We start from the raw sequence: 15,872 nt of genomic DNA, 5'->3' as shown, positions 1-15,872 counted from the left end.
ACATGTTTAACAGTGCATCATTTGTTCTTATTAATTGCTAATAAATGAGCTCAAGCATTACAAAAGTGTTCATTGTGTCTTTGTGCGAAATGTTCTTGAACATATTTTTTATAATGACAGAAAATGAGAGTATAGGTATTATTAATTCACCTCACTCATTTTACCCATCCATTGTAGTACTTTGCACAATTTCAGTGTATGTTGGCAGCCCACTATTTATAGTTTATTTGCATTTGCAATGGTTTATGACATTGAAAAAATGTAGACATATAGAACTGGATTGAATGGAATTGAATGGCACTACCCAACAGAAACAGCAGAGTTCATACAGAGGGGTAACAAACTAAAGGAAAGAACTAAATAAAGTCTTAGTAAGGCATTGGACTGCTATGAGCTATAACAGCTGCCAGCACAGCTTCAGTGTGCCTTAGCATGAATTCCTCATGTCTCTAGAAGACTACTTGAAAGGTACTGTAATTCACATCATTTTTATTCTAAATCAAACTATGTACATCCATAGTGATTTCCTGGTTTCACTCAGAAGTTCTTCCCTTGTGGCACAATATCTCTTTTTCATGACTGACACTGTTCAAAAGCACCACCCAAATCACATGCATAAGATTACACAATGAAGATAATGAGGAAGCGATACAAAGCAAGCCAGGAATTTGCTTTTTTCCTTCACAATACAGTGAGAACTGAGAGTGAAGATGGTGACTGTGCAAAAAAAAGTTTAATTATACTGCCTGACACAGTGTTTGCCTGTGGATGACCTCTTTCTACCATATAGTACAAACATGACTTAACCAACAGGCCATAACCATAACAAGGTACTGCCAGAATTCACTACATATGGCATTTTTCTTTTCATCCACACCGTACGTTCAGATCACACCTGATGTGTTGGCTTTTTCAAATGCTGTGAACAAACAAATATTATGCCTGTCAAGCCATAACTGTGGGAAGAGAGAAGGTGTCTGTGATGGTGTGATAAGATTTGTCCTTAAAAAGAGTCTGACAGCCCACAGGAGACACTTGAGAGGTAAAGTGAGACATACTGCTGCCAGCTCTGCTGCTGCTTTTACAAGCTCTCAATCCTGCTTTGGCCTGTATTGTAAGTGATGCTTATTTTCTATAAAAACATGCAAGTGAATCTGTCATTCATTATAAATGACTATATGATTATAAATGTGTTGGGTTTTTTTTCAGGCAACAGCCAGTGGGGGATTGGATTTTGGCAATGTGACTTCATCAGAGTCTCCTACAGTTATTCAACAAACCAGTACCTGGACTTTTCGGCTGATGAGAAAGGATTGTGGGTAATTTATGCCACAGAGGGGGCCATCTGACTGATGAGAGACTCTATTTGTACCACAGCAATCTTCACTGACTTTCTCTAACACTCTGACATCCTGATATCTGTCTGACAAATAACACCTTTTCTGGAATAAAATCAAACTGAGCATTAACATATGTCCTGTTTTGTTTCAGTGTAAGTAAACGTGTTTGTGATAAATCATACTCGTCTTTTGGATTTTTGGATAATGTTGAATCTGATACATTTAACAGCCCCCCTCCTGCCCACCATGCTTGAGCTTTCACCTCCCTCTGTAAACCACCGGCCTTCCCTTGGGGTAACGACTCTCCTTTGTGCTGTGGTTGGAGCCTGGCTCCATCTGGTACTGAGCACCAAGAGCCAGCAAATTATGGATTCTGGGCAGGGTGATCCCTTCCATTCATAATGCATGACATCAAAGAAATACTGTAATTCATGATAATCTTATAAATTAAGCCTTTTTCTGTATGGGATTTGTCAATAGTCTACACTACAAGTCAAAAACATCCATGATTTTCATTTTGGAAGTGAAAGTCAGGGATGAAAAATGGCCTTTAGTCATTGTACACAAAAACAGTACTGTCTCTTTAAACTGGCCAGCATCTGTCGGATGAGAGGGGGGAAGTGAGCGTAGACATAGTGCCTTGTGTGAAATGGTACCCTAAAGTGACATCATGCTCAGCCAATCGGCAGCCCTGCCCGAGCTCTCTCCTCCTCCCCTTTCTCCTGAGATGAGTGTGTTGAGGCTGCTGAAGACACGGGCTTGCTGGTGCTGCTGATGCTACTGCTGGGGTGGAGGATCCAGGACATGCTCGTCTCACATCAGGTACACAGTGTGTCTTTGAACATGTGTGCTTGCTTAGTGCGCTATTTGGTCATTTCTTTTACTATGGTGGATTGCTATGTTAATGGCTATGGAAGTGCATGTTGAGAAGATGATGGATGATGATGGAGGAGCCTGAAGATGGCTTTGTGTGTTTCATAACACTCCTTAAATGATGTCGCCTCCATGACTGTAACCAGAATGGGGTGTGTATCTGTGTGATGTTTGTCTTTCAGTCATTTGCTGAATATGGAGAAAAGAATCATTATATTTTAAATTAGTAGAGGGCTTTCCAACATTAGCTTACACTGCCTGGCTGGCAATACATTAGTATAATATAAAAATAGTCATAATAGTGATTTTGAAAAAGCTTGTTAGCAAAGAATTTATTTGCTTCTTGGAAATAATCTATTTCATGTGATTAGTGTTAAATGTGTCAGTTGATCTAGTGTAGCATACACAGACAACACTGCTGTTGTACATTGTATATTCAGGATAATAATGTAAGATTTGGGTGTCGGCACCTTCTCCAGTGTAATCTTTAAGTTTCCACCATCCTGCATAGATAAATGACTGTGTAATTTATCTGTGACATACAACAATTTGCCTCAGTGCTCTGAGTCATCCCCCGTCATCGTGGACGTTTGCTTCTTTCCATTCATCAGAAATAGTATGCACATCCTTGTACTCACTTCCTGTACTGGTCCGGAGGTTAACTCTTTGCTTTTCTACTGGCTCAGATCATCATGCTCTGGTGCAAAGTCCTGAACCCTGGAGTTACTGGGGGCAGACACAGACTGAGCCCAGTGACAACGGATAGAGATGTGTCCTGCTATTGATAGGACAAGGGAGCAAAGGTGAGTCCCACTCTAAACTGTTATGGTTTAAATACTCTTTAAGAACTGAACAACAGCACTGTGATTCACTTACAGCAGCTAAAGAGTTTCTGTTTCTAATTTAATGCAGAAGCTTGGTCACACCTCTATCTGCCATGGCTAAATTTAACCCAGCTAAATCAACAGTCATTTCTGTCTTCTCATGCTCAGGCCCTTCTGGTCCTTGACGGGTCCAAAACAAGTCAGCAATGGCAAAGAGAGATTACCTTGTGGAGGCGGCCAAGCAGATCCGCATGGCACTGGACAGCGAGGTCAATGAGGACTATGAGGCAGCTTTCAGTTACTATAAGAATGGGGTGGACTTGCTGCTGAATGGAGTTCAGTGTAAGTGGACAACCTTTGGTCCTTCACACAAGTATTTAAGGCTCTGTCATACTCTGAATGGAGAATCTGAAGAAGCGTGTTTGCACAAGACATGTGACGGGACCGTGTGGACCAGAATAAAAACAGGAAGTCACAAACCAAAGGTTAAAGACAATTTTTCCTGTTGGCCAGACATTTTCCACCACAGAGTCAATAGGTAGCTGAGTGTGTTAGCAATCCTTATCCTAATAAAGACCAAACTTTGGCCTTTATTACAGTTACGAAAGGAACTTGTCCGTTAGATTTATTCTATTTACACAGCTACAGAGTTCCTTTTTTCTGCTGGTGTTTGATAGAGCTTAACTGTTTTACAGTGGATCCAAACAAGGAACGTCGTGAGGCAGTGAAGAGGAAGACAACCCAGTATCTGAAAAGAGCTGAGGAAATCTTCATAACACATCTGCAGGACAACCTCGGGAAAGGAAGCTCTCATTTAGGGGTAAGACATTCATCCTTTACTATCATTTCTCAAAGGAAAGTGTTGTTGACCGCTTCAAAATGTCATTCCTTTGCTCTGAAAGTAGTGAACAGAATTTTAGTGTTGAGTGTTGAAAACACCTGTGTTACTCCTTACATCAGACTAAGTGCCTGTTTTCCCCATGTTGAGCCTTATTTATCTTACATATTGTGGAAAAAATCAATTTTTTGCTTGCAATGTGCTGCATTGTACTGCTTCTAATATCCCCTGTGGTTTTCACCACCAGGGTTACAGCAGTCTGAGATTTCGTCCAATCAGACACTTGAGTTCACCCGTGGAGGACCTGGAGATGTGTAAGGTGGTGGGAGTAACTGATAAGGTAAGACAGACTTTTGTGAACTCATGTGTTGCAGTATCAGTTTTGTATATTGACACTCTTTGTTGATTCTGCTTTTGTATGAAGATGTTATTTTTCATTCCAAAGGTCCTGATTGTCCAAAGTATGGTCAATAAGGAGACATTTGTTGTTAAGGTGAGTATTCTGTTCCCTTAGGTGAATCCTAGAAGAAAAAATTGATCGGGCATTGTTCATATTATAATGCATTTAAAGTCAGGTCCATTGGCCAACATCTATCCATGGACAGCAGAAATGTTTTGGAGGTTGCCGTCTGGCAGCGAGCCAGTCCTTGTATTGTGTGGAAGGCCAGTCGATGGGAGCTCTCTCCATCCTGTCTCCCTGAGTATCATCCAGCATTGATCTGCCTGAGAGCTCTCACCCTTTTAGTCTGTGCAAGTGCACCTCAAATTTCAGTGACCAGAAGGTCAATGTAACAGACAGGCACTAATCTTGAAAGGGGCAATCCAGGCAGTAGTTTATGCCTCGGTGCCGGCAACCACTGTGGCCAGATGCATTATGGTTTTGGGTTGTCCCTCTCACCCGTTCTTGAGAACATGATATCTCAGAAATGCATATGGGGAATATTTTCAGATTTGGCCACTTGGACTCAAGGATGAAACGGTTCGATTTTTGTGGTCAAAGGTTAAAGCCACTGTGATCTTCCAAAACATGTTTTGGCCATAAATGAACTACTTATGACTGCAATTAATTATCATTTGGTCAGATACTGAATTGATGACACCAAACTGTGCGGATTGTATAGTTCTTCTGTGTTGCCGGGTTGAAGACGTGTGTGAAGCATCCACATTTTAGGATTTGTAGCCTCTTTGCAGCAGCATCCATATTTGAAGTCTTGTAGTCAAGGACAAGTGCATTGCTTTTACTGATATTGGGCTTCTGGTGAACCATGTGACAAAGCTCTCTATCAGTTCCTGAATACAGTATATTATGTGAGGTGATAATTCTAGTTTTTTTGTTCAATCATGTTTGACTTAAGGCATACTTTTTTCATTATACTATGTCTATTTTTCCCCTTCCTAAAAATATCAGTCATTATGTATGTCTTCTTTCAGAGTCTGGTCAAGTCGAGCTGGGAAAGCAGGGACCAACCAACCATCATTCCTCAGGGGGTGCCATATATGGTTAAGCTGCTAAGATATTATGTCAGCGAGGATGCTGTGTATCTGCATCTAGAGCATATCAAAGGTGAGTTACTCACCAGCAACTGCTCTGGTCTCAGTGCTGCTGCAATAATGTTGAATGGATTTTCTTTCCAATAATAAGCATGTAAGCAAGGTTACACTATAGCATTAGCATCAGTGAAAAGTTCCCTGTTTTACACTGTCTGATCTAGTGTTTGTTCACATCAATCCTAGGTGGGAGGCTCTTCTCTAAGCTGCATAAGCTGAGAAATGAGAAGGCCAAGGAACACCCAGAATGCTTCCCTTCTGGCCAGCACAGTGTCAAGCTGAAGACCAGTTACACCTCACCCACAATCAGCACAGACTACCAGCACAACAGCAGAGGGAGCATAGGAGTGATTCCAGAGAAATTAGGCAATGAGAGTCCAGACACGGAATTCCTCACTACATGGGATGAGACACAGCAGCGACTGGAGAGCTGTGGAACCCACTCCTATATTGAGGAGACAGGTTGTCTGCAGAACACACGGTCTGGAGCTTCATTATATACCAAACTCGATAGGCTAACTCTGTATTCTGGCTCAACAAGGACACAGGCCAACCCCCGCATCCATCCACCAGCTCCTAGTTTGTGTTTGCACTCCAGTGAAACTCAGGAACAGCTTGCTCTTCCTCTCTCTTGCGCCCGTGTCAGTCTAACTCTTGATGTAATGTCAGAATTCCATAAAAAGAAAGCTGGAATGGGACTGACAGAGTGCAGTTCTGAGTTTGAAGTGGCTTGGAAGGCTGCCGACCAGGCACAAAACTGTGAGAAAATAAACCCCTATGCAGTGACAGACAGTCATTCACAAAGCACGCTAGGACAAACGGCACCTCATACACATCAGACCTCGTTTATAAAAGCAGGATCACCAAACAGTGAAAACAATGGTTTGAGTTCATCCCCAGCCATTTTGCATCTTCCTCTCCATTGCCAAACCCAGATTCGCAGCAGGGCATCATGGGATAATAACGACTCTCACCAAGGATCTGCTTTGAGCGACAACTCAGATATAGGAACAGACTCAAAGCCTGACAGCACTAGTCCCACCACAGATGAAAGAAATGGGATGGTAGTCATCAGGAGCACCGACAGAGCAGTATTTTCTGACCACACAGACACAAAGAACACCTCACAAAGCTCCTGGCCTTCACCTGCATCCCTCTGCCACAGCACTGCAGGAAAACGGGGGACATTTTCAGGGGTCCCTGTTGCCCTCTCAGGGGTGAAGTACAAAGACAAAACAAGTTCTACTGAGGCAAGAAACAGTGTAGAGGAGGCCTGTGAATTGAGTCCGAGAGAGAAACTGGTACCAGCAAAAGAGCGATCATTTGTGAGCTGGTTCATCTCTGGCCCTTCTGAAGGCCCAACCCACAGCAGCAGAGAGGACATGGATAATTTCCTTAAATCAGAAGAATCTGAGAGGCAGGGAGAAGACCGGATAATTGAGGTGGATGGCTGGTGCCACTTGCCTCGGTTCCCTGTCAAGACCTCTCAGACAGATAAGTCCCTGCAGACCTGCTGGGGGCTTCCCGAGACAGAGGTGCGTGTCTGGGGGGCTCAGATCCTGCTGGCTCTGGAGAGTCTGCATCAGCAAGGCATCCTGTGTCGAGATCTCAACCCTAGAAACGTTATGCTCACCAGCAACGGTGAGTTCACCAAATAGCTGTAAAAGTTTGCATCTGGAAAACTGTAGTACTTTCCATACTGATAAATCACTTTCATATTTTCACAGGAAAGGTGTGTTTGACATTTTTTGGCCAGTGGAGTGAGGTTCAGTCAGAGATTTGCTCCAAAGCCATGGAACAGATGTATTGTGCTCCAGGTAAAAATATCCGTCACTGTAAATTGAAACCATTTGTTGTTCCATGGTGTAACCTGCCACCTAGTGGCAAGATCAGTTGGTCCACCTTATTCAGAATAATGCACCAAATACAGCACAGTCAAGGGGAATATAAAGAAATGTTGTACATAAATGAATCTTAACTCAGCTCATTGTACTTTGACAGAAATTGGTGGTGTGTCCAGGGTAACAGAGGCATGTGATTGGTGGAGTCTTGGGGCCTTGTTGTTTGAACTCCTAACAGGAATGGTAAAGCAAGTCTCTATACTCATTTTCAGTCTTCCAGAGTTTAATTGCAACTCTGTCACTAGGTCACAGTTTCTCACACACTGTTCACTGTGCCTCCAGCCACTGTGGCAGCTCCATCCAGCAGGAATCCACTCCCACACCCAGCTGCTCATCCCCGACCACCTGAGCACTGCAGCTGCGTCTCTGCTCACTGAGGTCAGATTTGAGGATTGAAACACCCACAAGGCTTCTGTTCTAAATATTAGATTGCAACACACACAGAGTGTAATTTAATCTTGCAGTATCTTCACTCTCTGTTGTGCTGCTCCACAGCTGCTTCAGTTTGATGCTGGCTATCGCTTGGGCTCTGGAGGTGGAGGTGTGTGTGACATCAAGTGCCATCCCTTCTTCAGCGGCGTCTCCTGGAAAGCTCTGAGCTGCTAGCAGGTGCAGATGCTGAATCTCTGATTCCTCTTTCATGGATTGGAAATGAAGTTGACATAGGATCCAAGTATTTTTATGTGGTCAAAATGGATGCAGCACTAAATCCTGGTTTCCTTCACATCTTGTGCTTCCCAAGAAAAATGACAAAATAAAAGCGGAAACATTAAACATTAAGTGGATCATTATTATTGTTAAGAAAATGGTATTATTATATTATTTTAACTTATGACATTTACAAATGTTTGGACTGTCTGTCATGAAATGCTGTTAAAAAAATAATGTTAGGCAATAAATTGTTACTTCTTCTTATCAAAGGCATTTTACTCACAGTTGGAGTCTTTGTCTTAATACTACCCAATCAAGAATCTGTGGAATGCACCGAAATATGCCGAATCCACACCGCCCTGACCTGTCAGAAGGGACACGGGACCTCTGTGGGTGTTTTGTTGTCAACGGCATCAGAATGTTGGAGTCTCTGGGTCCTGTGCATTGAGGGTGGGAGGGTGGATTCAGCTTACTCAATTGCATCCTGTCAATCAGTTTTGGAGGATTTATATTTAGGTTAGGAAGCAATTTTTATCTTATTATTTATTGGCAAATAATCCACAACCTACATACAGTAAATGCTTCCACTGAACGGCTGCATGACAAGTGGTCATCAGCAAACTATAACTTGAGACTAAACTACTGAATTTGTGTTGTCTGTTTTTCTGCATTATATTGTATTTGGATGGATCACTTTTCAAGCTATCTATGCTCTGCATCTATTCTCGTAAATTTAGCAGCCCAGAGTGTCAATACAAAAGACCAAAAACAAAACAAGTATCTCCAAAACAAAAAATACAAAATCTACAGTTGGGTAATGCAGCTTTTATTGTTTAAAATTTTCTTCTTCTTAAATACTCTTTCGAACACAGCATAACAAGATTTTTTGTGAAACAGATGGCATAAATTCAGAGGGTTTCTTCACTTTGGACATTTCGAAACATAGTGTTACTTGGTTTCTGGCCCAACATGTGCTCATTGTTCTTCTCTCGACCAAAATAATCAAATGATACTATTGAGTTTATCTGTTTGCCATTCATCTCACATTAAGTTGAAAATGTTTAAGTTGTATGTAAAAAAAACAACATATGGAGCACATGAGTTATAGAATAGCGTTTTTTCTTTGATCTAGAGACCAGCAGCACAGAATCGCCAGACATTTCTTCACAACATCTCCAAACCTTTTATCACTGCCAGCCTTATAAATGTTCATTTCACTACCCAACTGTTCTCCAAAAATCCTTTTTTTTTTCTCTAGTCAACCAATACAACAAGACATCAACTGCAGTTACGGTAATGTTCATCAGGTGAGTACAGAAACTGTGTAGGGTGGTTTGTTTGGTTGGGCCAAAGGTTTCACATGTCAAGGAGCAGCACCCTGGGGTCCTCCACCACTGACTTGATCTTGCGCAGGAAAGTGACGGCCTCTCTTCCATCAATCAGACGATGGTCGTACGTCAGGGCAACATACATCATGGGACGGATCTCCACCTAAACAAGAGAAAAATAACTGAGACCAAATTCTAATTCTAATTCACAGAACTGGCAAAAAAGACAGTTTTTCTCTTAAAATTGATTTTTAAAATTGATTTGATAAATACAATAAAATAAGCTTGATTTGACATAGATCTGATCTTTACAAATGTGTTGTCTGTTTAATAATGAGGAAACAAACCTTGCCACCAACTGCAACTGGCCTGTCAAAGATGCCGTGCATGCCTAAAATAGCAGACTGTGGTGGATTGATTATAGGTGTACCAAACATGGACCCGAACACGCCACCATTGCTGATTGTGAAGGTTCCTCCGTCCATGTCCTCAACAGCCAGCTCATTCTTACGGGCCTACAAACAAACATCAATAACTAATAAATAATAAATAAACTAATAAATAATTACTACTTTACATCATCTCAAGAACCTTTCACAACAAACAGGTGTTTATAGTTAAGGTTTATATAACCCAAAAGTATAAACATCTATGACAACCACACGACTTTCTGTCTCACTATGTGGCATATAAACTATTACCTTTTCTCCCAACAAATTGATGGCCTTCTCAATATCAGCAAAATTCATTCCCTCTACATTTCGGATTACAGGAACCACCAGACCCTAAGAGAAAAGTCAAATTACAGAATTTTCTGTGACAAGAGACAAGTGGACTATGAAGCACTTTAATTTAGAATTACAGTATAATACATTTGTCTTACCTTTGGCGTGGCCACAGCCACACTGATGTCAACGTAGTCCCTATACACAATCTCTTTTGTTGTGTCATCAATTACTGAAAAAACAAAGAAAGTATTAATATTGTCCATAAACAAATTATGCATACAATAATTGGAAATCATCTCTGCACTACTGCTAATAATGCAAGAATTTCCTTTTCACGTGTACCACTTTCTGTTACAGGCATGTAAAGCTATTTTAGATATTTGAAAACCAGCAATGCAGACCATCCCTGCTTCATTGTGGTTTTTCTAAATAGGTCAGGGTGGTATAAAGGCAGTAAATAAGTTAGTGCTGGTTTTGAGGTCTGGCAATGACTATACTGAAACTTTCTTCACATTTGCAGCAACTTGACACGAGACATTCAAAGACACAATAAAGTGAAGTTTCACAGTCTTATAAAGTTAAAATTTTACCAGCATTAACAGCAGGCTGGTCAGCCAGAGCATAGGCAGCAGCCTTCACAAATGCAGACATGAAGCCCAGCTTGATGTTATGTTTTTTCAGGAAGGCGTCTTTGTAAGATTTCCTCATCTCTGTGATATTACTGCAGGAAAATAGAAGAAAATGTAAGGCTCAACTGACAACTTGGATCTTGGCATTAAGGAAATAAGCAGGATTGGATCCTGAAGGTTACTGGATTTTATGGGAGTTATAAAAATAAAAAGACATAAGTGTACAATTATACAGTCACAAAAAAACAAGGATTCTTTTCATAATGATTATCTAAGAATGATATTTAACACAAAAAACATTAATCATATGTTCAAGATGTCTGTCAAGCCTGTAACTCTGAATCAATGAAATTCAGCAGACCCATAATGCGTGCTTCTTAAATCTCATATAGTTTCAGACACAACTTTTGTTTCATACATTATTAAAATCCTTTTCCACGCACTTGACAGGTATTAGTTTGTTACTACTTTGTTGCTGCATGCACAGGAAAGAGAGCAAAAATTCAAGATCATCTAAAAAAAACTGCTATTTATGAGCCGAAGCACGACGACCCATGGCTTTTGCTTGAAACGTCACGAAAATAGTTTTTCAAGTATTGTAACCATGTCATGAAACATACAAATCTAGTGTCATTTTAAAGGAAAAACAAACTATGCCTTTTTATGGCTAAAAAGAAAGCTGTTACAGATCGGGATGAATTAAAGCTATTGAAATTGGCCTGATAATCATTTCACCATTGCTCATTTTTCTCTTGTATCTCTCTTTTTAATTGTTTGTTTTCCTGTCTCTAACCCTGTTGAAGCTCTAGGGTTTCTCCACTAACATAATTAGCCCCTCCCAAGACACAGACTCTCCGAGAAAGGAGAGAAGAAGCGATAAAAATCTTCACTTTCTAGAGCCTGTAAATCTTATTGGGCTGTCATAAAAGCCCATATCAGTTGAGGCAGCTCTTCCACTCAGAGCGCAGGTCTCTGTGGGCCCCTGCAGATGCTCCAGCCTCCTGCTCTGACTACCTCCTTCGGCTCCAGATGAGCCCTAGCCTGGGAAGTCTTCCTCCAGACTGTCAATGTCAATTCAATTAGGATACACAGAAAACCCTGAATAGCCGAAAGCTGACACCACACATTTGCGGGGAAAAGAAATCCTCAAAGTGTCCTCTTCAGCACAGGGGGCAAGTGCAGACAATAACATTTCCTTGTAAATTAATAAAACCTGTTTTAACCATTCTTATCTTTGTTTTAGATGGCATTACGACCAAATATTTACATTCCAGCGTTTAAAAGGATATCAGGTTTCAAAAAGCTTTTCTGTTGGGCAGATTCCAATCTATAACCACTTGTGCAAGATTTGTTTTGGCTTTTAACACAACAAACATACAATATGTATACTGTATTCATGCTGCATTCGAATTCACATTTACTAACGTGTTTCTAAGTATTCTGAACAGATTTTGATTTCTACACATCAAATCTGACCTTTTCCCTCAATGGCTTCTATTTATATGTGTTAATATAGCAGAGCACATTTCACATTTACTACCTAAATGGCACTGAGGGCTTAATAATCTAGGTCAGTTTATTTAGAATTTCCTACCTCATGTCGACCTCATTAAACGTAGTCAACATAGCGCAGGTGTTTTGGGCTTCCTTCAATCTCTGGGCAATTCTCAGTCTCATGCGGTTCATCTTAACCTATATCAAAAAAGAAAAAAAAAAGATCAGACACAGAAAAAATGTTCCAACTCTTACTAGACCCTATTAGACCAATGGACAAATCTAAAAGCCATCAACGGAGATTCATCAATGATTTTGGCACTTTACCCTGCTTTCTGTCCTGGCTCCTTTAGCTCCGCCCTCTGCTTGGGCCGCTGGTGCAGCTGGAGCAACAGCGGGCTTGATGGCGGAAACTATGAAAAGGACATCAAGAAGCAGTTAGATATCAGTTTAGTGGAACTAGTGAAAGCCCCTGCCTCTACAAAGCTGAACAATGATTAATCATGTAAACTAGAGGTCAAGAGCACAGATGTCAAGCAACAGTGTTCTCACATGACACAGACCGTCTGGCTCATTAAAACTAACCTGGTTTAGAGTCCATAGCATGTGTTGGCACAGGTGGCACAGGGGGCATCGTGGTGGGAATGGGGCCTACAGCTGAGGTGGGAGGAGGTGGAGTAGGAGGAGCAGCGGCAGAAGGTGGTGGGGGGGCTGCAGCAGCCGGGGCCTCGGCTTTTGGAGCTTCTGCAGCTTTGGGAGCACCAGCTAAAGACACAGGATTAATGGTTAAGATGACACTAACCTTGGAGAATAATCTGACTAACACTATTTTTTGTACATTTTTCAATGAAAATACAATATCTAAGACCTCCTTTTCGAAGCTTAAAGAGTGGAGTCCCGCCTTCAACCTTTCCTCCATCAGGGATCAAAAGCTCCTCAATCACTCCAGCAGCAGGAGAGGGAACCTGCACTGATGTCTAATAGTAGAGAAAAGTCAAAATAAGTTTAAAACACAAAACACAATTCTGAATAGCATATGTTTTCAAACATTGCCAAACTAACAAGCGTAAACTTCAATATTTTGTTAGTTTTATATTGAAAAATATTTCAATAAAATATTTACAGAAATATTTATATAAATATAAATACACAAATAATTAATGATTTGCCCCTTTTCTTATCTCTCACACAACAGTCAGCAATAAGAAATATAAAATGCTAAGGTTCAATTCTTTCATTCATGTTGTGTCACACACCCTGACAGTCTTCACTTTTGTAGGCAAACAGTTACTAACAATCATAAACAAAGGGAATTTGTCTGACATACTTAGTTTTACCTTATCAGTTTCAATTTCACACACCACCTCATCCTCCATGACAGTGTCTCCAACAGCTGCAAGGAGAAAACTGTTTTAGCATCTGACTTGATCACCTTTTAGCTTGTTTGTGATACGGCTGGTATCTTTATTAAAAGAGTTACCTTTCTCCCACCTCACGTCCCCCTCTGTGACGGATTCGGCAAAAGCAGGAGTCTTAACTGTAACAACGTCATCTCCTGGAGAACAAAAACAAGAGAAGAGAAATGCATTAGTTCAACTCGTACTTCATTGAATGCGCTTCATATTCCAATAACTGCAGATATGAAATGCAAGCAGACTCAAACCTACTGTGGGCTACAGATGTCCTGAAGTACTGGATTTGGAAGACGTTGGACCGGGGATCCGATTTTCTGAAGAAAACAAATATATAATAAGATTTAAAAAAAAAAAAAAAAAAAGAAATAAAATAAAATCAGACAGGTATTAACACCACCCGCCGCCCACCCCACAAATAAACAGATTTAACCAAGAAGGCAATAAATATAATATATATATACATATATTTATATATAAGATATATAAGATCTGGTTTGTTTGTATGCAATGGCACACACTACATCGGCTGCCACAAGTTAAAATGCATTGGTCTAACAATTAAGTTCTTCCACATACTGCAAGTATTGCTGGACTTTTGACCAGAGTAGGTCGAGTCGTGCAAGAAACCCTGCTTCTACACAAATATACAGCCCATTCATCAGATCTATGATGTGAATGGTGTAGTTTAATTCTGACAGTTACTTGTCACTTCAAGAAGTTTGGTGTTTTTATGTTAGTGTACTTACACATTGTTGTTCAAAGTGATAGAATGGCTAACCGACAGAGCTGTAGGAAAATAGATATGAGCAATGTGTTAGTAAGTTATTGCAGAAGCACTAAGGAAAGCTTGGGATTTGAGAATTCATGTTTGAAGAGTAAACACACATACCTGCCGTGGCCCGACGAGCTAACACATTATTCCCCTGTGAAAAGGTACAGTCAATCATTTGAGTTTAGTTTACAACTTTTAAAAATGTTAGGATCGTGCAAAAATAACAACTTTTCAAGATTTCACAAGCGTAACATGTCCATAAAAATATGAGCTTTATAAGTTAAATAACTATGTCCGACACTGATAATCAATATCAGCATAAACTTAAACGAAGACAAGTCAGGGATGTCGGTTAAAGGTCACTTCTACGCGCTAGAGTATGACCTTTGACATAATCAATGGCATTATCTGTCAAACAGGTGGCTTGTGTGGTTTTACACGATAACTGAACCAGCAAATGCATAAAATGTTTTTCGAACCGCTGACCGATCAGCTGCATTAAAGCTTAATGATCTACTGCTAATCTTACTGACACGCTAACAGTTAGAGACTGACAAGGACTTCACATTCGACTTCGCTGAATTAGCTTCTAATGTAGCTATAGAAAGTTATACTATAAATGAAAAAGGTAAATAAATACTGATATTATGTTTACTACAACCTCAGTATGACCTCAGTAAGACTGCTAAAGGAGCCTAGCTTACCTAACAGTATATTTAGCTTGGTATGGCTAACATATTCTTGTTAGGTACATAAATATCTTTGGTTAAGTTTGTCTCAACTAAAAATGAAAAATGATCAGATATTTTCTGCTTAGGTCAAACACATTTCACAATAATGTCAAAAGACGAGCCCAACCGAACACAGAGAGTACTGCATTTAACTTTAATACAGACTGCAGCAAAGTCTTATGAGGGGAAAGTGTCATACTGTCCTTGGCTTGCAATGTTACGGCCTGCCCGTGGCCTACAGCAGCGAGCTGGCTAATGCTAGTGCTAGCTCTGCTAGAGCTGAACGGGCAGAAGCTGCTACTTCACCCAAAACCAAAGACACCGAGGAGTCCCGTGGCGAGTGGCAACGACAACATTTTCTTTGCTTGATGCCTACCTGGCGGATAGCAGAGAGAGAACGGCAAAAATTCCTGGTGAGACACCGGGAATGGGATAACATGGTAGCTGTATGACAGCAGCCTGTAAGCGGAAGGGAAACTCTGCTCACACCGACAAACCAGGATAGGCACGGACAAGAACCGAGGAAGTAGAGTGGAATAAACCATTTGCTCCTAGTGGAGGGGGGTAGCGGGAAGTCCTCAATGTGGTCCCCTCCCCGCACCGCCCCGCCCCGCCCCTTTCCGACATTCTCTACTTACTACTTCTACAAAAAACTACCAGTGAGACACACTTTCAAGATACCCTACAAATGCCAGTGTAACGGAATAGAACAGACTCGAGACAAGGTAAAATTAAAAAGTCTACAGGTGGTGTACCAATGTAAAATCAGAGAATAGAATAAATAGAATAGAATAGAATAA

At 40.8% G+C, this 15,872-nt stretch overlaps 2 protein-coding genes across 2 annotated transcripts; one reads left to right on the top strand and one right to left on the bottom strand.

Annotated features, from left to right (window-relative positions):
* Nucleotides 1-2,056: 2,056 nt before the first annotated feature.
* Nucleotides 2,057-8,974, top strand: rps6kl1 (ribosomal protein S6 kinase-like 1). Its single transcript, XM_046413293.1, has 12 exons — nt 2,057-2,162; nt 2,900-3,016; nt 3,206-3,379; nt 3,733-3,857; nt 4,123-4,215; nt 4,321-4,368; nt 5,307-5,439; nt 5,610-7,064; nt 7,151-7,240; nt 7,425-7,507; nt 7,607-7,702; nt 7,820-8,974. Exons 3-12 carry the CDS (start codon nt 3,244-3,246, stop codon nt 7,928-7,930), a joined length of 2,370 nt encoding a protein of 789 aa, XP_046269249.1. The 5' UTR covers nt 2,057-2,162; nt 2,900-3,016; nt 3,206-3,243; the 3' UTR covers nt 7,931-8,974.
* On the bottom strand, nt 8,781-15,601 carry dlst (dihydrolipoamide S-succinyltransferase). Its single transcript, XM_046413294.1, has 15 exons — nt 15,449-15,601; nt 14,459-14,492; nt 14,316-14,355; nt 13,822-13,883; nt 13,635-13,709; nt 13,492-13,547; nt 13,023-13,131; nt 12,740-12,919; nt 12,482-12,567; nt 12,255-12,352; nt 10,622-10,752; nt 10,187-10,260; nt 10,005-10,088; nt 9,651-9,818; nt 8,781-9,466 (listed from the first exon to the last, which is right to left on the bottom strand). Exons 1-15 carry the CDS (start codon nt 15,509-15,511, stop codon nt 9,332-9,334), a joined length of 1,395 nt encoding a protein of 464 aa, XP_046269250.1. The 5' UTR covers nt 15,512-15,601; the 3' UTR covers nt 8,781-9,331.
* Between the last annotated feature and the right edge of the window lie 271 nt (nt 15,602-15,872).

This window comes from Scatophagus argus, chromosome 15 (genome assembly GCF_020382885.2).
Source record: "Scatophagus argus isolate fScaArg1 chromosome 15, fScaArg1.pri, whole genome shotgun sequence".
Classification (NCBI taxonomy): Eukaryota; Metazoa; Chordata; class Actinopteri; family Scatophagidae; genus Scatophagus; species Scatophagus argus.
This window is presented reverse-complemented; position numbering and strand designations above follow the sequence as displayed.